Source organism: Trichechus manatus, unplaced genomic scaffold (genome assembly GCF_000243295.1).
Source record: "Trichechus manatus latirostris isolate Lorelei unplaced genomic scaffold, TriManLat1.0 scaffold00057, whole genome shotgun sequence".
Taxonomy (NCBI): Eukaryota; Metazoa; Chordata; class Mammalia; order Sirenia; family Trichechidae; genus Trichechus; species Trichechus manatus.
This window is the reverse complement of record NW_004443993.1, coordinates 8,210,568-8,232,955: the sequence shown is the minus strand read 5'-3', so window position 1 is coordinate 8,232,955 and position 22,388 is coordinate 8,210,568. Positions and strand designations below refer to the sequence as shown.

Genomic DNA, 22,388 nt, shown 5'->3' with positions numbered 1-22,388 from the left:
GAAGTGAGGATGGCAAGACTTCGTCTCATGTACTTTGAACATGTTCTCAGAAGGGATCATTCCCTGGAGAAGGACATCATGCTTGGTAAAACAGAGGGTCAGTGAAAAAGAGGAAGACGCTTGAGGAGATGGATTAACACAGTGGCTGCAAAAAAGGGCTTAAACATGGCAATGATCGTAAGGATGACGCAGGACCTGGGCAGTGTTTCTTTCTGTTGTACACAGTGTTGCTATGAGTCGGAACTGACTTGAAGGCATCTGACGACAACAACAAGTGAGTTCCCAAGGAGCCCTGGTGGCACAACCGTTAAGTGCTCAGCTGGTAACTTAAAGGTTGGTGGTTCGAACCCACTCAGCCCCACCACAGGAGAAAGACCTGGTGATCTGCTTCTGTAAAGATTACAGCCAGGAAAATCCTATGGAGCAGTACTACTCTGTCACATAGGATCATTATGAGTGGAAATCAACTCATTGTCACCCAACAACAAAAGTCAGTACCTACCTGCCTCCCAGAGGGAACCACTGTCTGATCTCTATCACCTTGGATTAGTTTTGCCTGTACTTGAACTTCATATAAATGAAATTATGCAGTAGGTACTCTTTTTGCATCTGGTTTTTTTTATTCAGCATAATGCTGGTGTGATTCGTTGATGTGCTTGCTTGTAGCAGTAGCTTGTCCTTTGTATTGGTGTATAGTGTTCCATTATGTGTTTATCCATTCTCCTGTCGAGGACATTTGGTTTGTTTCCAGTGTTTGGCTATTGTGAATAATGCTGCTATGAACTTTCTTGCCTATGAATTTTGGTGGACATGTGTTTTCATTTCTCTTGGGTAAATGTTGTTGTTGTTGGGTGTTGCCGAGTCAATTCTGACTCGTGGTGACCCTATGTGACACAATAGAACCGCCCCATAGAGTTTTCTAGACTGTAATCTTTATAGAAGCAGATAACCAGGTCTTTCTCCTCTGGAGCCACAAGGTGTGTTTGAACCGCCAACCTTTCGGTAGTGGCTGAGCCCGTAAGTGTTGTGCCACCAGGCTCCTTCCTAGGTATTGTCCTAATTATCTAATGCTGGTATAACAGAAATACCGCAAGTGGGTGTCTATAACTAACAGAAATTTATTTTCTCACACTTTAGGAGGCTATAAGTCCAAATTCTGGGTGGTGGCTCTATGGGAAGGCTTTCTCTCTTTGTTGGCTCTGGGGGAAAGTCCTTATTTCTTGTTGGTGATCTTCAAGTGGTATGGCATCTATCTTCTCCCATCTCTGCTTGCTCTATAGGGATTAGGTTTTACAACACATATTTTTGGGTAACACAATTCAATTTCTAACAGGTATATATTGGAGTGGAATTTCTGGATCACAGCATAGACCTATATTTAGCTTTAGTAGATACTGCCAACAGTTTTCCAAAGTGGATCCCCACCAGCAATGTAAGAGAGTTCCAGTTGTTCCACATCTTCGTCACCACTTGATGTTGTCAGTCTTTTTAATTTAAGCTATTCAGATGGGTGGTGAGATTCAGCTTTGGGAGTCCTTGACTACCACATTGTACCACCACCCTTCTTGTCCACCATCCCCCAGGCCTTCCCAAGATGGAGGTGTGTCAGGAATACTATGGACTTCCTCCACCCCCGGGAGCTTTTGGACCTTTTCTACGGCTCAACTCTGGAGACATCGTGGAGCTCACCAAGGCCGAGGCTGAACAGAATTGGTGGGAGGTACAGGCGGGGGGCTGTGGGGTGACGGGGCAGGACCCAGGTATGGGGCTGTGGGATAAAGGGGACCCAAGTGTGGGGCTGTGGGATAGAGGGGACCCAGGCGTGGGGCTGTGAGAGTGATGGGGTGGGATCCAGGTGTGGGGCCATGGGAACAGGTAGCTTTGGGGAATGGGGTCATGGACCCACTGGGCTCTGGCAAAGAAGGGCTCTGTGGAAGTGGCATCTGGGGAGGGCTGACATTGACTGGGATCTGGGCCTGGCCTGACCTTTCTGAACTGGCCGTCTTCCCAGGAAGATGAAACTGGTTGGCACCTCTCTGGGCCATTCAGGCTATAGAGGGATATGTGGACACACACCTGCATACATGTACACCCACAGATGCACACACATACACACATGTACGCACAAAACACATGTACTTGCACAATAATACACACATGCAAAAGTCCTCTTTAAAGTGTTAAAAAGCAAAGATGTCACTTTGAGGACTAAGGTGCGCCTGACCAAGCCATGATGTTTTCAGTCGCCTCATGTGCATGTGAAAGCTGGACAATGAGTAAGGAAGACCGCAGATTTGAAGTCTCTGAGTTATGGTGTTGGTGAAGAATATTGAATATACCGTGGACTTCCAGAAGAACAAACAAATCTGTCCTGGAAGTACAGTCAGAATGCTCCTTAGAAGTGGGGATGGCAAGACTTCATCTTATGTACTTTGGACATGTTATCAGGAGGGATCAGTACCTGGAGAAGGACATCATGATGGGTAAAGTAGAGGGTCAGCAAAAAAGAGGAAGACCCTCATGGAGATGGATTGACACAGTGGCTGCAACAATGGGCTCAAGCATAGCAACAATTGTGAGGATGGCGCAGGACCAGGCGGTGTTTTGTTCTTTTGTACGTGGGGTCGTTATGAGTTGGAACCAACTGGATGGCACCTAAGAACAATGACAGACTCACATACACACATGCACACACATGTATATCCACAGATGTACACACACATACACAGCACACTTCACACATACACACACGTACCCACATGCACATACACATATGTACTTGCACACATACACACATACGCAGACACACACATGGATGCCTGTGACCTCTCTGTCCCTGTTTTTCTCTTTTGGGTTTTTAGGGCAGGAATACGGCGACCAACGAAGTTGGCTGGTTTCCCTGTAACAGGGTCAAGCCCTACGTCCATGTGAGTGCCTCAAGTCTGGAGGGAGAGAGGGCAGGGGGCGCAGATGGGCCCTGGGTGGCAGGCTGCCTTGGGAAGACACCTCTGGACATGGGGAGGGAACTTCTCGTCCATGGTTGGTCATTCCCACTCTCTCTGCCAACGGCCTAGACTGGGGTCACCCTGTGGCCCATGGTCAACCATTTCCTCCTTGATTGTTCCTGGCACCCTCTCCCTCCCCGTGGGGCTCTCCCACTTGACCCCTCACCCTACTTGTCCTTGCTGTCCACCTTGCAGCCTGTCTCAGCCCCACATTCTTTCTCCCGTGGGCTTAACACGGACCGGGTCTTCTCTCCTTCATCATTTAGTTAATAGGCTTCAGCTCAAGATGCCTTCTTTCCCCATGGAAGCCTCCCTTGATCTCCTGGTGATAGATTTTCATACCATGCTTCACTCATTCTTTCAGCAACTATTGATTGAGTACCTACCCCATGTTGAAAGGATTCTCTGGGTGGTGCATACAGTTAAGCACTCGGCTACTAACTGAAAGATGGACAGTTTGAACCCATCCAGAGGTGCCTCAGAAGACAGGCCTGATGATCTGCTTCGGAGAGATCACAGCCTTGGAAACCCTACGGAGCACAGTTCTACTTTGTGCTCATGAGGTTTGCCATGAGTTAGAACCTACTCCATGGCAAGGGGTTTGTTTTTCTGGGCTATGCACTAGGCCAGTCTCTCCCACTAGATTCTGGAACTGCATCCCCCGTAAATACTACAATGCCTGGCACATGGTAGGCACTCAATAAATGCTAGTAGGGAGTAAGTGAATGAGTGAATGAATGAATGATTGTTGATCCAGCACATGGCACATAGTAGGCACTCAGTAAATGCTAATGGAGTGGATAAATGATTGAATGATTGCTGATCCAAGGCATGGCACATGGTAAAACCCAAAAAAAACAAAGCCTGTTGCCGTTGAGTCGATTCCGACTCATACAGACCCTATAGGACACGGTAGAACTGCCCCATAGGGTTTCCGAGGAGCAGCTGGTGGATTTGAACTGCCAACCTTTTGGTTAGCAGTCGCGCTCTTAATCACTGTGCCACCAGGGCTGCATATAGTAGCCACTCAATAAATGCTAGTGGAGTGGATGAATGAATGAATGAATGATTGTCCATCGAACCACATGGCACATGGTAGGTACTCAGTAAATGCTAGTGAATGAGTGAATGAATGCCTGCAGCCTGTGGCCAAGCTGGGGTCTTTGCCCTGAGTCTGGGTTTCTGTCTGTGTCCCACAGGGCCCCCCTCAGGACCTGTCTGTTCATCTCTGGTGAGTAGAGTGAAGTCCTTCCTTTTATTCAACTTAGGGGCCTTCTAGGGTGGGGACCCAGGCTGGCCATGGGAGGGACCTCCAGGTCAATCAGTCATTCATTCTTCAAACCCTGAGCTTTGCCTGCTGGGTCTAGCCCTGGGCTGGGCAGTGCTGGGGGGCAGACAGGGGAGGGTTCCTTACTTAGGTTATTATGGTCTCGGGTAAAAATGTCTGCAATGATGGTAATGATGATGAAGGTGGTGATGGTAATGGCAGCCCCCATTTTTCTGAACACCTTCTGCGTGTAAAGGGTGGAGGTTTAGAGTGTGGCTGCTGGAGCCCACTGACCTGGGTTCAAATCCTGACTCCAGCATTTCCCAGCTGTGTGACCTTGGGCCAGTAACTTAACCTCTCAGTGCTTCAGTTTTCCTCGCTGGAAAATAGGTTAATAACAGTATCTATTCATAGGCTTGTTATGAGGCTTACTACCTGGTAAGTGCTTAGCCCAGTGCCTGGTATACAGTAAGCACTTTATATAGCGTTGGCTGTTGTTACGACCACATTTCGTTAATTCTAAAATGCCTGTTTTTTTCTTCTTCTTTACATTTTAACATCTCTGACATTGAGGTGGTCTTACAGTCAATGAAGTCTCAGCCTTGTGCTCAATTTTATTGGTAGAAATCTTTCTTTGTTGTTCTTGTTGTTGGATGCTGTTGAGGTGCTTCTGAGTCATAGTGACTCTATGTGACAGAGTAGAACTGCTCTATAGGGTTTCCTAGGCTGTAATCACCCAGCGGTGCTGAGGAAGAAACGCATGATGATCTGCTTTCATAAAGATTACAGCCAAGAAAACTCTATGGAACATGGTTCTATTCTGTAACACATGGGGTCACCATGAATTGGAATTGCCTCAATGGCAACGGGGCTTTTTTTTTTTTTTAAATCAGTGCTTTAATGAGCATGTTTAATCCTGACAACAACCCCTTAAATAGTCCAAGTAGTCTTAGTCCATTTTTGCAGAGGAGGAAACCGAGGCTCAGAGAGGGAAAGTGACTTAGTCAATGTAACACAGTGAGGAAGTGGCAGAGATGGGATTTAAACTCAAGTCTCTTTGGATCCAAAGTCTGTACTTTACTGACTATTACTGCCAAGTACTACAGGCATAGTAATTCTCCCATGTTGTGAGTACTAACCCTGTACTAGGTGCTTTGACAGCGTTCTTGCCAGTTGTCAAAAATGTCTCTCTGTGGTAGGAATTCTTATCTTCCTCTTTTTAGAGGAAGAAATTGGGGCTTGGAGTGAGTGGCAAAATCGGTTCCCAAGATCATAGAGCAAGCAAGTGGCAAAGCCAGGATTCAAACCATGGTTTCTTTTTCCTTTTGATTTTTTTTTAATTGTGGTAAAAAAAATACATAACAAAACATTTGCCAATTCAACAATTTTTACATATGTAAATTCAGTGACATTGATTACATTCTTAATGTTGTGTGCAATGATTATCCTTATTCTTTTCCAAATTTTTCCATAAACCATGGAATAAATCTGCTTGCCAAGATGTGGTCACCAGGGTTGGGACTGGGGTGAGGAGAGTGAGGCGTCCAGTTTCGGCACAAAATTTCAGGTGATGTCATCAAGATAAATAGTATTTTAATGTGATATTAAAAAAAACCTCAAAAACGAGGTCAAAGAAATCCACGATGAACAAAATGTCAAAATTGTAAAGAAAGACAGAATCTGTCTCCACATTTTCCCAACTTAGCTTACTCGTCTCACCTTACTCTCAACCCCGTGGGTTCTTTCTTGGACTTTTTTGCATGCATTTTTTTTTAAACTGTTGTCAAATTCACATAACATAAATCAATCATTTTGAAGTGTACAATTCAGCGGTACTTAGTATGTTCACAATGCTGTGCAGCCATCACCACTATCTAGTTCTAGAATATTCTCATTACTCCAAAAGGAGACGCAATTTCGTTAACCAGTCACTTCCTATTCCCTCCTCCCACCAATCCCTAGGCAACTACTCATCTACTTTCCGTCTCTGTGGATTTGCCTGTTTTGGACATGTCATATAAATGGAGTCATACAATACCTAACCTCTGTGTCTACTTTCACATAAGCATAATGTTTCTAAGCGTCATCCATATGGTAACTTGTATCAGTACTTTGTTCTTTTCTATGGCTTATTTTGTGGAGAAACTGGCAGCCTCGCGTATTGGTGATGGGAATGTAAAATGGTGCAGCCACTGTGGAAAACAGCTTGGTGGTTCCTCAAAAAGTTGACCAAAGAACCACCATACGACCCAGCAATCCCAATCCTAGGTATATGCCCAGAAGAAGTAAAGGAAGCAATGCAAACAGAAACCTGTACACCAGTGTTCATTACAGCAGTTTTCTCAGTAGCCTAAAGGTAGAAACAACCGAAATGTCCATCAACAGATGAATGGATAAACACAATGTGGTACTTGCATACAATAGAATATTATTCGGCCATAAAGAGAAATCAAGTCCTTATGCATGCCACAACATGGACAAACCTCAAGAACGTCGTGCTGAGCAAAATAAGTCAGTCACAAAAGGACAAATACTGTATTATCTCACTTATATGAAATAAATATAGAGAAACTCAAGATTATTAGTGGTTTCCAGGGGTGGGAGAGAGGGGGCGAGGGAGAGTTTTTGCTTAGGGGGTATTGAGTTTATGTTAATGGTGGTGGAATAATTTTAAAAAGGGTAGCAAGAATAGTTGGACAACTTGAAGAATGTAATCAATGCCACTGAATTGCCCATGTAGAAACTGTTGAATTTGCGTACTTTTTTTCTGTATATTTTTACCACAAGACCAGAATAGATTAAAAAAAATACTGTTGATCTTGGTTGCTGACTCTTTTTTTGGCACCTCCTTACATTTTGTGCCCAAGGCGAATGCCTCATTTGCCTTGCCCTAGTCCTGTCCTGGAGCCCTACTGGCACAGTGTTTAAGAGCTCAGCTGCTAACCAAAAGGTCGGCAGTTCAAATTCACCAGCCACTCTTTGGAAACCCTGTGGGGAAGTCCTATTCTGTCCTATAGGGTTACTATAATTCGGAATCGACTCAATGGCAACAGTTTGGAGTCCTGTCCTGGCGACCACAGAGATGGGCATACAGTGGGCACTCAGTAAATGCTCATCGAGGCAATGGCCAAATCCCAGAGACCCCGCCAGATCTGAAGAACTTAGCTCTCCCCTGCAATCTGTGTGTCAAATCTTGGATGTGATTTACAGAAGTCTGATGGCCACTGTGTCTTAGTCTGGGTTCTCCAGAAGAGCAAAACAAATGAGATGTGTATATAAATATGTACAGAGAGATTTACTTCAATGAAATGTCTCAGGCAATTGCAGGGGCTGGCAAGTCCAAAATCTGTGGGTCAGGCGGCAGGTTGGAGACTTCTGCTAGCTCATGGGATTGCAGAGGCTGACGAATCGAAAGTTTGCAGGTCAGGCAGCAGGTCAGAGACTTCTGCAGGCTTACGTCCCAAGACCGGAGGTCAGGTAACAAGAAGAGTGCAGGGTCGAGAGAGAGGGAGCTTTGCCAGACCATCCATTTATATACTGGAGGCAGCCCACCACCCTCCTCCCCAAGGAAACTCCTTTCAACTGATTGGCTGCTAACATCAGATCACATCATGGAAGGTGATTGTATCACATTACATCATGGAAGAGCAACCGGTCCAGTGTCTGCCAAACCACTGAGAATCATAGCCTAGCCAAGATGACACAGAACATTAACCATCACACACTGCCTACTTCTACACGCTGGCCTCTGTTTCCACAGGGCTTGTCTAGTGGATGCTGGGTCCAGGCTGTCACCAACTTAAAAAATGCCTGAGTCTATAGAGGAATCCTTATCAAAAGGGGAGAAATGCAGAACAAAATTTCAAATTCTCATGAAACCCAGACTTTCTGGATCCATGGAGGCTGGATGAACCCCTGAAACTATTGCCCTGAGATAATCTTTGAACCTTAAACCAAAAATATCTCCAGAAGTCCCCTTAAAACCAAAAAGTAGTATAGCTTAACCTGTTTAAGGTGTTAAAAGGCAAAGGAGTCACTCTAAGGACTAAGATGTGCCTGACCCAAGCCATGGAGTTTTCAGTTGCCTCATATGCATGCGAAAGCTGGGCAATGAATAAGGAAAACTGAAGAAGAATTGACGCCTTTGAATTATGGTGTCGGTGAAGAATATTGAATATACCATGGACTGCCAAAAGAACAAACGTATCTGTCTTGGAAGAAGTACAACCAGAATGCTCCTTAGAAGCAAGGATGGCGAGACTTCGTCTCACATACTTTGGACATATTATTAAGAGGGATCAGTCCCTGAAGAAGGACATCATGCTTGATGTCTTGGTCATCTAGTGCTGCTGTAACAGAAATACCACAAGTGGATGGCTTTAACAAAGAGAAATTTATTCTCTCACAGGCTAGTAGGTTACAAGTCCAAATTCAGGGCATCAGCTCCAGGGGAAGGCCTTCTCTTTCTCTGTCAGCTCTGAAGGGAGGTCCTTGTCATCAATCTTCCAATGGTCTAGGAGCTTCTCAGCACAGGAACCTCCGGTCCAAAGGGTGCGATCTGCTCCTGGCATTGCCTTCTTGGTGGTATGAGGTCTTCGTGTCTCTCTGCCCGCTTCTCTCTTTTATATCTCAAAAGCGATTGGCTTAAGACACTACCTAATCTTGTAGATCTCATCAATATAACTGCCACTAATCCATCTTATTACATCATAGCGATAGAATTTATAACATATAGGGAGTTCACATCAGATGATAAAATGGTAGACAATCATACAATACTGGGAATCATGACCTAGCCAAGTTGACAGATATTTTTGGGGGACACAATTTAATCCATGACACTTGGTAAAGTAGGAGGGTCAGTGAAAAAGAGGAAGACCCTCAACAAGATGGATTGACACAGTGGTTGCAACAATTGGCTCAAGTGTAACAATGATCATGAGGATGGCGCAGGACTGGGTAGTGTTTAGTTCTGTTGTACACAGGGTTGCTATGAGTTGGGACCAACTCGACGGCACCTAACAACAAGACGTAAAGAACGTCTGCCTTGAGCATTGTGCTCGTTTAATATCTATCTCTATGGGTTCAAATTGACAACAGCAACTCGAAAGATTAGATGGGAACCTTAGGGGGCAGGGAGTTTATGTTAATAGGGGAGGAACAATTCAGAAAAGGAGGGTGAGAACGGCTGCCCAACTGGAAAAACGTAATCAATGTCATGGAATTGTACATGTTGAAACTGTTGACTTGGTGTGTGTTCTGCTGTGTGTATTCTCAACAACAACAAAAGTAAAATAATTTTTACAAATGCCTGAGGATGGCAATATGGCGGCCCAAGGGGTAGGGGCCCAGGGTCAGATTACTCAATAAGCAAGGTACTCACAGGCTTAATTTTACTTACTAATCTGTAGTCACAATTTCACCTGTTTTTCACCAAATCTTTGATGATGTGAAATCCATGTGAAATTATGCACTACAGATTAGTAAGTAAACACAATTAAGCCCGTGTGTACCTTGCTTACTGTAAGCTTACTGGTTAATTTGCCCCTGGCTGTACCAACCTCTCTCCTTGGTGTATCTTGGCAGGTATGCTGGCCCCATGGAGCGTGCCGGGGCTGAGAACATCCTCACCAACCGCTCCGATGGAACCTTCTTGGTGCGGCAGAGGGTGAAGGACACGGCAGAATTTGCCATCAGCATTAAGTAACTTCTCCTTCCCTGACCCACCTCCCCTTATGACCTGGGCCTTGCAGGTGCTGGGAAGAAGGGAAGATGAAGCATTCAGTTTCTGCTTTATAAGCATTTACAGTTACGACAGTCACCATTTGTTGAGCTCTTGCTGGGTGCTGGGTGCTTTTACCTTCCTTATTTCTTGTAATAGGCCCAACAAACCAAGAGAAAGAGATATAACTCCTATGGAGGCTCAGTGAGGCTTGTAGCATACCCTAGGAAGAGGCAGGCACAATTTAAACCCAAGTCTCGCAGACTCTGGCTCCCATGCCCTTTCTGTTTATTGTGTGCTGGTTCCTTGTGGGTTTCTCAGTTTTTATGTTGTGATCTCAAGTGGGAACCTTTACCTTTGGGCATCTTATGCTACCTGTGTCTCCAGAGTGATTTCGCATTTGATTCTATTGAGATCACCAAGTCTACCCACTTTTTAGATTATTTTCTTGGCTTCCCAGACTACGCAGGTAGTTTTCGTACAAACCCCAAACCTGCATGAGTGCAGGTCCGAGGTTATGGATTCTCAACGGTGACTTTCTGTTTTGGTTCTGAGATAGACAAGCTTTCTTATTGTCCGCTCTTTGCTGGTGGGTAGAAATTTTCTAGCTCATCCCTTTTTCCTGAGGGTGTAGTTCTTTCACAACAAAGGGCATGGGCAGGTCTCAGTGCCAACTCTTCAGCATATATGGGCCCAGTAACTCATCTCATGTTTCCATGTGATCATCAAGACGTAAACTCCTTGGTTACGAAGATCAGCAAACCCCTTAGGACTGCCCAAGCATCAGTTCATGCTTACTGCTTGATTTTTCGTTTCATCTTCGTTTTTGGCCTCTGGGGATTTCTGTTACTCAGCATTTCTAGGGTTTTGTAGCAGAAGGATATTTTTGGTTATTTAGTCCACCATATTGGTGGGCATGGGTGTCTCCTCCTATGGCCTTTCTCGTCTGTGGTCCGCCATATTGGTGGGCATGGAGATCTCTTCCTGTGTATTCCAGAAGGCTGTCTTCTTTACAAGGTCATGTTGACATCTTAACAACCCTATGAGTCAGGGAAGATGATCCCTATTATACAGAGGACGAAATGAAGGTGTCAAGTAGCAAAGGCCTCAGGGGGGGATTTCTGTTGAGATAGCAGGGGGGAAGCTTCAGACTTTGGGTTCCCTGTAGAAGCCAGTATTGCTTCTTCCATGGCTGGGGGTGTGGCCTGGGACTTAGACTAGGCAGGGGATGGGCCCAGGCCCCTAGACTCAAAAACCCAGTGACCATCTAGCCCTCTTTGTCTGGTTTCAGGTATAATGTCGAGGTCAAGCACATTAAAATCATGACATCAGAAGGGCTGTATCGGATCACAGAGAAAAAGGCTTTCCGGGGGCTTACGGTAAGGGCCAATCTCCCCTGACACCTAGGTCCCAGGGCCCAAGTAGGGCTGCCCCTGGGGCTCCATCTTAGGAACCTCTTTCCCACATTCACAGCGGTCCCACTAAGAGCACTATGGAGCAATTGTCCTTATACTCTTTCCTTGAATGACCAACAACAACAGTAACAAAAATGAATAACAGTGGTGAGCATTTACAGAGCATTGATTGAGGGTCATACATGTTATAGACAGTACTCACCTTACCCTCTGAGTTCCATTTCACAGATGGGTCAAACTGAGGTTTAGCCCTCACCCAGTGTCACAGAATAGCAGAGCCCAGATTCTGCTGGACTTCAAGGCTTAGCTCTGCCTGATTTGTCTAATGGTCATTTCACTGAGAATTGAAATGGCTTTTGAGTGTTTTTGCTTCTGTTTGGTGTCCTGTAATTTTTGGCCATATTTTAGACATTTTAAGCCTAAGGTTTAGGTCTAAGGCAAGGGAGCCTCTGGGTAATGCAAATGGTTAAGCGCTGGGCTACTAACCAAAACATTGGCAGTTTGAACCTATCCAGAGGTGCCTCAGAAGAAAGACCTGGCAATCTGCTTCTGAAAGGTCACAGCCATGGAAACGCTATGGAGCACAGTTCTACTCTGAAGTATTTGGGGTTACGACGTGTTAGAATCAACTCCATGACAACTGGTTTGGTTTGGTTTAGCCCAAGGCAGGGCTTCTTACCCACATCCTGTGTATGCTCAAGGGGTTGAGTCCTCCAAAAGCAAAGCTAGAATTTTCTACATAGCTACATTTTTTGGGGGGAAATGTGTGTCTTAGATTTCACTTGATCCTCAGGGGGATCCCTAACTCCCCAAAACATTAAAGACTGTTAATTCATTCCACAAATCCTTTTCTCTCCCCAAATTTTTATTTATGAAATATTTCAGAAAAGTTGCTGGAATTGTGTAATAAACCTCTGTCAGCCTTTTACCTGGCTTTACTAATTGTAAATATTCTGCCTGTTTTGCTTTCTTTCTTTTTCTCTCTCTCTCTCCACACACACATGCACACACTCACATTCATACATTAATTTTGAACTATTTAAGTGTAAGTTGGAGATATCATGATCTTTCATCCTTAAATACTTCATCGAGAATATCCTAACAGCAAAGGCATTCTCTTACCTCACCACAGTATTATTATTATACTCAGGAAGCTTAAAAATAATTTATCTTATTTATTTTTGTGTTGAAAACATATGCAGCAGAACATACACCAATTCAACAATTTCTTCAAGTACAATTCAGTGATATTGATTACATTCTTCAAGTTGTGCAAACATTCTCATCCTCCTTTTCTGAATTGTTTCTCCCTCATTAACTCACTGCCCCCTAAGCTTCCTATCTGACCCTTTAAGTTGCTGTTGTCAATTTGATCCCGTATATAGTTCTTCAAAAGAGTACGATGTTCAAGGCGGACATCCTTTACTAATTAATTATTGTTTGGTTTAAAGAAGACTTCAGGAGATATTTTTTGGTTTAAGGTTTAAAGTTCATCTCAGGGTAATTGTTTTAGGAGTTCATTCAGCCTCCAGGGCTCCAGAAAGTCTGGATTCCATGAGGATTTGGAATTCTGTTCCACATTTTCTTCCCTTTGATCAGGATTCTTCTATAGAATCTTTGATCAAAATATTCACTCTCAGGAAGTTTCACATTGATGCAAAACTATTATCTAATATACAGTCCATATCCCAAACTTCCTGATTGTCCCAGTTATGTCCTTTGTAGTTTTTTTCCCCCCAAAACCTAATCAAGGATCATACATTGCATTTAGTTTTTATTTTCTTTGTCTCCTTTAGTTTACAATAGTTCCCCAGACCTTTTTTTGGCTTTCATGATATTAGCATTTTTGGCATCTAGAATTTCAAAACAGAAAACATTTTGTTTTGCAGAATGTCCCTTAATTTTGACTCACCTGATTGTTTACTCATTATTGTTGTTGTGAGGTGCCGTTGAGTCGGTTCCAACTCATAGCAACCGTATGTAAAACAGAACAAAACACTGCCCAGTCCTGTGCCATTCTCACAGTCATTGATGCTTGAGCCCGTCCTTGCTGCCACTGTGTCAATCCATCTTGTTGAGGACCTTCCTTTTTTTTGGCTGACCCTCTCCTTTACCAAGCATAATGTCCTTCTCCAGTGACTGGTCCCTTCTGCTAACATGTCCAAAGGATGTGAAACATAGTCTTGCCATCCTTGCTTCTAAGAAGCATTCTGGCTGTACTTCTTCCAAGACAGATTTGTTCATGCTTTTGGCAGTCCATGGTATATTCAATATTCTTCACCAACACCATAATTCAAAGGCATCAATTCTTCTCTGGTCTTCCTTACTCATTGTCCAGCTTTTGCATGCATACTCATTATTAGAATAAGCTTAAACATTTGTAGAAGAAATATTCATAAGGGCAACAAATCTGAGACTTGAACTCAGATCAGTCCTACTACAAAGGCCAACTCTTAGCTTCTATGCTGTTCTGCCTCCCCTGGGGTTGAAGCCAGGGACTGCCTCTTTTCAGCTGTGGGACCCTGGACAAGGGGCTTGACTTCTCTGTGCTTCATTTTCTCCGTTTGTAAAATGGGCGAATCATGAACTATTCACCCGTCAGGATTATTGGGAGATTTTGATGATGTCTGGTGTGTACACAGGCCAGAACTTCGCTGTTGTTTTAGTTCACTGCTGTTGAGTCGGCCCCTGACTCATGGTGACCCCATGCATAACGGAAGGAAACACTGCCCAGGCCTACGCCATCCCCAGGATCAGACCATTGTGATCCATGGGGCTTTCACTGGCTGATTTTCAGAAGTAGATCAGAAGTAGGCCTTTCTTCCTAGTCCATCTTAGTCTGGAAGCTCCACTGAAACCTGTTCAGCATCCTAGCAATATGCAAGCTTCTACTTATTATGGGTGATGGCTGTGTAATAGATGCATAATAAACAGCATTTGTGATTATTATTAATTTTCAAAATACGGCACTTGACACCCACAAAGGAGTTGAATTTGGTGAACTGATCATTCAGCAAATTGAGTATTTGGTAAATTTATCATGAACTGAATTGGCAACTAGGAGAACTGGTTTGAGGCAGGTGGTCTCATCCCCATAAAATCGTCCTGGCTGCTCAGAAAGGCAGTGAGCTCCCCATCATGGGGAGCATTCAAAGAGTCACCAGAGAGGCCAGAGACAGGCTTGCTGTAGGTGAGGAGTTAAGTATATGGAGTCTTCTCCCTGCTGTACCCCCCCGCCCCCACACCATGGACTGGCCCACTGGGACATCTGACATGCTGTCCCTCTTCCAGGAGCTGGTGGAGTTTTACCAGCAGAACTCCTTGAAGGATTGCTTCAAGTCGCTGGACACCACCTTGCAGTTCCCCTTTAAGGAGCCCGAGAGGAGAGCCATCAGCAAACCACCAGGTAGGAGGCCCCACTGTGGAGGGGGAGTTTGGGATGCTGTGGGCAGCTCTTTGGTCTGACAGTCGGAAGGCAAACTTGTGCAACAGCGGGAACTCTTCCCACTACTGCCCGGCCCTTGGCTCTGGATGGGTTTGCATATTCCTTTCCTTGTTGGAAGGTGGGACAAGGGTTACCTTTCTAGTTCCCAAGACGAGAACACTAGGAACCGAAAGGGGGCTCCACCTGAACATTTTAAGCACAGACACACACAGACGCACACATATGGAGCCCTGGTGGTGCAGTGGTTAAAGCGCTCAGCTGCTAACCAAAAGGTAGGTGGTTCGAACCCACCAGCCGCGCCACAAGAGAAAGATGTGGCAGTCTGCTTCTGAAAAGATTTACAGCCTTGGAAACCCTGCGGGGTAGTTCTACTCTGTCCTATAGGGTTGCTATGAGTCGGAATCGACTCAATGGCAATGGGTTTCTATATCATATATATATATAATATATAGGAACCCTGGTGGCACAGTGGTTAAGGCGCTAGACTGCTAACCAAAAGGTTAGTGGTTCAAAACCACCAGCAGCTCCAAGGGAGAAAGATGTGGCAGTTTGCTTCCATAGAGATTTACAGCCTCAGAAACCCTAGGGGTCGCTATAAGTTGGAATCAACTCGACGGCAGTGGGTTTGGTTTTTATATGTATATATGTATAATATATATGTATATGTATATATGTATACAAGTAAATATATGTATACATATATATGTATAATATATGTATATGTATATATGTATAATATATAGAGGATATATATATAATATATAAAAAACAAACACAAAAAAACCCCAAACTTGTTGCCTTTGAGTTGATTCAGACTTATAGCAACCCTATAGGACAGAGTAGAACTGCCCCATAGGGTTTCTATGGAGTGGCTGGTGGATTCAGACTGTTGACCTTTTGGTTAGCAGCTGAGCTCTTAACTACTGCACCACCAGGGTTCCTGTATAATAAAGATATAGAGATAGAAAAACGGATATACTGATATATAGATACAGATATATAAAACCAAACCCACTATATATAACCCACTGTAGGGCTCCTGTGTGTGTGTGTGTGTGTGTGCATGTGTGTGTGTGTATATATATGTATATAATCCCTGGGGGCACAAATTGTTAAGCGTTTGACTCATAACCGAAAGTTTGGTGGTTCAAACCCACTCAGAGGTGCCTTGTAAGAAAGACCTGGCAGTCTGCTTCCAAAAGGGCACAGCCTTGAAAACCCTGTGGAGCAGTTCTACTCTGCACTCATAGGGTCACTGTGAGTTAGAATTGACTTCAATATGAAGGATTAATCGGCATCTATAACCTTCTCCCATGATAAGGCAAGACCTTTAGCGCACTTTTACTTTCCCTTCCCCTTTTCCACTAGATTTGCTGAAATTATCTGGAATGTTGGATATAGTTTGCTATTAACTAAAACAATTATGATATATACTTTAAGAATCATTTCTTAACAATTTCATTTAACATCACAAATACAATCTCAACCATTATTTAGACTCCAACTAAATTTCTTGTTTTCTATGTTTTTCTCTATTTTTAATTCCTTATTCTGATTCATATTTCATTTTGCTAGAGTGCATTCTGGAGTAAGTTTTGCAGAAAAGCCACAAGGGTGGTACATAGTTTCTGAATTCTTATATGCCCAAAAATTTTTTTAAAAAGAAATTTAAAAATCAGTTATTGTTAAATATTATATTATTGAAAAGGCAGTATCAAAATCACATCAGGACTCCAAGAGAAAAATTGTTTCTCTTCTCATCACCCAATCAAATAAATATTTTCATCTCTTTCTGCCTGTTAATTATTTGTCCTTGTGTATATATGGACATTTGGTTTTAGTATATTTATAGAAATATTGCAAATTGGTTTTACATTCTACACTTTTACTTAATATTATACTACAAAACGTTTTCCATGTCTTTTTTTTCCTCCTTCTTATTTCCCCAATCCCTCTGCTTTTCAATGGTCTCAGGGTGGTGCAATTCGTTTGCGTTCAGCTGCTAATTTAAAGATTGGTGGTTCGAATGCACCCATTTGTGTTGTGGAAGAAAGGTCTGATAACATGCTTTTGTAAAGATTACAGCCATTAACACCCTAGGGAGCACAGTTCTACTCTGTAACACATGAGGTCACCATAAGTCAAAATCAACTCAATAGCAATGGGTTTGGTTTTTGGTTTTGTGCTCTCCAAGATAATATTAACAGCCTAGAATGAATTTTTCTACATTTTCTTCTTGTTCCTTTTTATATAAATATGTAAAACCACTACAAAATTCATAAATGGCTTTATTTTCTAAGTCTGGATGCTGGCTTGGCACAGTTGTGTGCCCTTGGAACACATGGCCCCCAACACTTGGCACAAAGGAACAATGAGGGACTCTTCATCCTGGAGTTCCCCTTCTGAGAACACTGCCCCCAGAGGGTGGGTGTCTCCCAGAAGCCTTTTCCCCACTTCTGTTCTCTCTTCTACAGCTGGAAGCATCAAGTATTTTGGCACAGCCAAGGCCCGCTATGACTTCTGTGCTCGGGACCGGTCGGAGCTGTCCCTCAAGGAGGGCGACATCATCAAGATCCTTAACAAGAAGGGACAGCAAGGCTGGTGGCGAGGGGAGATCTATGGCCGGGTGAGGCAGGGCAGGGCTGGGAATCCCAGGAAAGGCTGTGGGGGTGACCTGGGATTGTGGAATGGAGAAGTGGGGATTGACCTGCATGGAAGTTTTTCATCCCCTTCCATTTATCCATTCATCCACCTATCCGTCCATCCATTCATCCATCCCATCCATCCATCCATCCTTCTGTCCGTCCATCCATCCATCCATTGGAGGGGACAAAGGGACCCAAATATTTCATTCATTTATTCAACCTGCATTTATTGAGCATCTAGTATGTCCAACAATTATGAAGATGATGTAGAATCGGACAATGTTTCCTTCCGCTATACATAAGGTTGCCATGAGCTGGAGCTCACTTGATGGCAATCAAAAACAACAACACTATGTGTCAGGCATTCTGCTGGGCATTGAGGAGACAGAAATGAGACAATATAGTCACTGCCCTCATGGAACTCAGTTGAGTGAGGAGGATAGACCAAGAAGTTACAGCACAGTGTGGTTGGGATTGTGATGGGGAGGCACAGGGCAGTGTGGGAGCCCTCAGGCAAACCCCTGACCCATTTGGGAGAGAGTCAGGTTGCCTTCTGAGAGGCCAATCTGATAGCTGAGGGATGAGTAAAGTTATCCAGGTAAAAAGACCAGAGAGGGGGCGGGGGAAGCTGTTCCAGGCAGAGGGACCAGCGTGTCCAAAGGCTTGGAGATGAGAGAGTGATTGGCGTGTTTGGGAACACGAAGGCAAGGACTGGTGTCTGTCTTGTTCACTGAGGCATCACCATTGCCTGCAACAGTGTCTGGCAGGTGGTAGGTGCTCATTAAATATCAAATGCATGATGAGAAAGAGCTGAGGCTAACCACTGTACTCTCTTGCCTCCCTGAATTCTGACTATTAGGAATGGAAGGAACCTCAAGGTTCCCCACAAGCTTGTTTCTGCCTAGTTCTTATTTTTGCTCCACAAAGATGGAGAACCTCTTTTGTTTCATCCTCTGCTGTATTCCCAGCCTCTCGAATACTGTATTGGTGGTAATAGTGTCACAAAAATATGTACTGAATGAAGACAAGGACACTGGTTAAGAGCTTACATTCTACTGGGGGAAGAAAATGTGAAAAAATGACCTGGATAATTGTTTACAATAACAGTTTTGTTAAGAACTGTGGAGGGTGAGTTTAGTGTGCAGTGGAGGACATTTAGGGTTTGAGAGAGCCTTTGGGATGGGGTGTTTCAGAAGGTCTGGGCTGTAAAGGATTGCTCCATCCATTCATCCATTAACTCATTCATCCATCCATCAACTCATCCATCCATCCATCCGTCCATCCATCCATCCATCCATTAACTAATCCATCCATCCATCCATCCACCCAGCCATCATCCATCCATCCATCCATCCATCCATGCATCCACCCTTTAACTCACCCATCCATCCAACAAGTATTTATTAAATATCTACTATGTGCCAGGGTGGTGCGTGGTTAAGCGCTTGGCTCCTAACTGAAAAGTCGGTGGTTTGAACCCACCAGCTGCTCCATGGGAGAAAGATGTGTCAGTCTGCTTCTGTAAGGATTACAGCCTTGGAAACCCTATGGGGCAGTTCTACTCTGTCCTGTAGCGTTGCTATGAGTTGGAATCAACTTGACTGCAATGGGTTTGGTTTTTTTACTGTGTGCCAGGCACTGCTCTAGGCTCTTGGGACTCAGTGGTGAATAAGACAGGCAAAACTCCCTGCCCTTGTGGAAGTCATGGTGTAGTGTGCAGACAGACAACAAACATAATAATAGGTAAATATATAATCAGTCAGATGGTGATAAATACTATGGAAGAAATTAAAGGAGGAAAAGGGAATAAGGAGCGTCGGGTTGGGTGGGGCTTGGAATTTTAATCAGGGTGGTTGGGAAGTCCTTACTAATAAGATGCTGTATGAGTAGAGATGTGTAGGAGGTGAGGGGGTCAGATGTGTTGTGTATTTAAGGGTGGACGTTCTTGGCAGAAGGAACAGCAGGTGCAAAGGCCCTGAGGTGGGAGCCTGACTGGTGTGTCAAGGAACAGCAGGAGATGTGTGCAGAGGCTTCCCTGACCATTTCTTCGTCTTTTCCCAGATTGGCTGGTTCCCCTCCAACTATGTGGAGGAAGATTATTCTGAATACTGCTGAGCCCTGGCGCACTGGCAGAGAGACGAGAGACTCCAGGTTCTGAGCCCAGGATGGGCAGGTCAGGGGCTATGACAGTCCCCGCAGGCCGAGAGCCTGGGACGGACTGTGAAAGGCCAGGGTCCAGCTGGCCAGACTCCCGGAGCCTCGGTTAATTTATAACACACTGGTGTCCTCTTGGGTCCCTCAACAAGATGGGGTGCAAGGAAACCACTCTTAATAAAGTGATGAATGGATGGGATAGTGTCATTCAGAAGGACCCAGAAGGGGAGACAAGGGGAAAGGGACTGGGGCACAGACAGAACCCACTCACCAACCCTACCTCTCATCTTTATCACCTTTCCCTGCCATTTACAATAACACCCAAAGGTGGAAATAGAATCTCATGTAGCAGAAAAGAATTTCACACTCACAGATTCAGGATTACAACAACTCTCTGTTTGTTTTTTCTATAACAGAACTTAATTACTATTTTCACACCCCCTCCACCAATCCTTGCCCATGAGTGACCAACCCACCCGGTGGCACCCTGGAAGAAAGGCCTGGAGATCTGCTTCCATAAAGATCATTGTTTTTAGTTGTCATCAAGTTGATTCCGACTCACAGTGACCCCAAGTATGCAGAGCAGAACTCTTCCATAGGGTTTTCAAGGCTGTGATCTTTTGAAAGCAGATTGCAGACCTTACTTCTGTGGCACCTGTGGGTGGGTTTGAACTGGACTATTTTGGTTGATAGTCTGGTGCTTAACCGTTTCTGCCACCCAGGGACCCTGTGAAGATATCAGCCAAGAAAACCCCTGTGGAGCAGTTCTACTCTGTAACACACGGAATCGCCATGAGTTGAAATGGACTCGACAGCAATGGGCTTTTAGTCTGGCTGAGTGGTAGAAACTTTATCTCAGTTGAGTTGGGGGTCTCTTCATTCAGTTTTCCCCAAGATCATATTTAAATTCCAGAGGTCTTGGCACGGATGTTGGGGAGACAGCTGGTCCTTGGTTGTTATGATCTGTCACACTTTCACCTGCTGCGATGTGATTGCTTCTGCTTGGCGATTGTTCCCTCCACCCCATCCACGTCCCTCATGCAAGACATCTGACTATGTTCTCTTAAATGCTGCGTCATGTGAGTGGGAAGGCTGGACACCCTAGTCTGTCTGGGGTGGTCCTGGCGGCTATAGTTATTAATGATTCTTTTCATGCTCCAAAGTGTCCTTATTTGAATCATGAATTATATGGCCACTGTATTAGGTTGGTGTCTTGGTTTCCATAACAAGATACCACAGTGGGTGGCTTTAAAGAACAGTTCATTTTCTCACAGGACTCCCTGGGTGGTACAAATGGCTAATGCGCTCAGCTGCTAAATAAAAGGTCGGCAGTTCGAGTCCACCCAGCGGCATCTCAGAAGAAACGCCTGGTGGTCTACTTCCAAAAGGTCATAACTTTGAAAACCCCATGGAGCACAGTTCTACTCTGACACACGTGGGGTTGCCGTGAGTTGGAATCGACCCAACGACAACTGGTTTTTTGTTTTTTTATTTTCTCAGGATTCTAGAGGCTAGAAGTCCAAATCAGGGTATCAGTCATGTTGATTCCTTCCATTCCTCCTGTTATGGATTGAAGTGTGTCCCCCAAGAGATATGTTGAAGTCCCAACCCCTGTACCTGTGAATGTGACCCTGTTTGGGGAAATAGGGCTTTTCTTTGCAGGTGTAAGCAGTTCAGTTAACGAGATCATGGCTCCTAATCCTGTTTGACTAGTGTCTTATAAAATGAGAGGACAGACATGGAAACAGTCGCACACTGGGGAAGACACCGCGTGAGGATGCGTCTACAAGCAAAGGAACGCCAAGGATCAACTCAGCCTTTCCTATCCAACTCTTCTCCACTTTGCAGAACCTGCTGTATTTTGGTGCAGGAACAGCTGGCTCAGACAGATAAATATTCTTCCACCTCATTATTCGTGGATTCCGTATTTGCAAGTTTGCCAACTCCCTAACATTTATTCGTAACCCCCAAATCAATACTTGCCGCGTTTTGCAGTCATTTACAGACATGTGCATGCTAGGAGAAGCGAGGAGAGAGAAATTTCAACTCAAAGTAACCCTATAGGACGGAGTAGAACGGCCCCACTGGGTTTCCAAGGCTGTAAATCTTTTTTTTCCAACTTTTTTTTTCATTATGCTTTAGGTGAAAGTTTACAGCTCAAGTTAATTTCTCATACAAAAATTTATACACATATTGTTATGTGACGTTTGTTGCAGTCCCTATAATGTGACAGCACACTCCCCTTTTCCACCCCGCGTTTCCCATGTCCATCCAACCAGTTCCTGTCCCTTCCTGCCTTCCCATCCTGCCTCCAGACAGGAGCCACCCATTTAGTCTCGTGTGTCATCTGCTTGAACTAAGAAGCACTCTCTTCAGGAGTATTATTTTATGTTTTGTAGTCCAATCTAATCTTTGAAGAGTGGGCTTCAGGAATAATTTTAGTTCTGGGTTAACAGAGTGTCTGGGGGCCATGGCTTCGGGCAATCCTCCAGTCTCAGTCAGACCATTAAGTCTGGTCATTATACGTGAATTTGAGTTCTGCTCTACACTTTCCTCCCGCTCTGTCAGGGACTCTCTGTTGTGTTCCCTGTAAGGGTGGTCATTGGTGGTAGCGGGGCATCATCTAGTTCTTCTGGTCTCAGGAAGATGCAGTCTCTGGTTTCTGTGGCCCTTTTGTCTCTTGGGCTAATATTTTAGTTATGTCTTTGGTGTTCTTCGTTCTCTTTTGCTCAAAG

The 22,388-nt window shown here is 44.4% G+C and overlaps 1 protein-coding gene across 1 annotated transcript in view; it reads left to right on the top strand.

Moving 5' to 3' along the window:
• The window catches only part of VAV1 (vav guanine nucleotide exchange factor 1), an 83,810-nt gene extending 62,818 nt beyond the window's left edge, over positions 1–20,992 (top strand). Inside the window, exons 17-24 of the mRNA XM_023733084.1 lie at positions 1,584–1,720; positions 2,862–2,927; positions 4,205–4,236; positions 9,859–9,975; positions 11,286–11,373; positions 14,701–14,815; positions 17,329–17,480; positions 19,561–20,992. Of these exons, the coding sequence (XP_023588852.1) occupies positions 1,584–1,720; positions 2,862–2,927; positions 4,205–4,236; positions 9,859–9,975; positions 11,286–11,373; positions 14,701–14,815; positions 17,329–17,480; positions 19,561–19,614 (761 nt within the window). The 3' untranslated portion in view covers positions 19,615–20,992. The remainder of the gene's footprint in view (positions 1–1,583; positions 1,721–2,861; positions 2,928–4,204; positions 4,237–9,858; positions 9,976–11,285; positions 11,374–14,700; positions 14,816–17,328; positions 17,481–19,560) is intronic.
• The last annotated feature ends 1,396 nt before the right edge of the window (positions 20,993–22,388 follow it).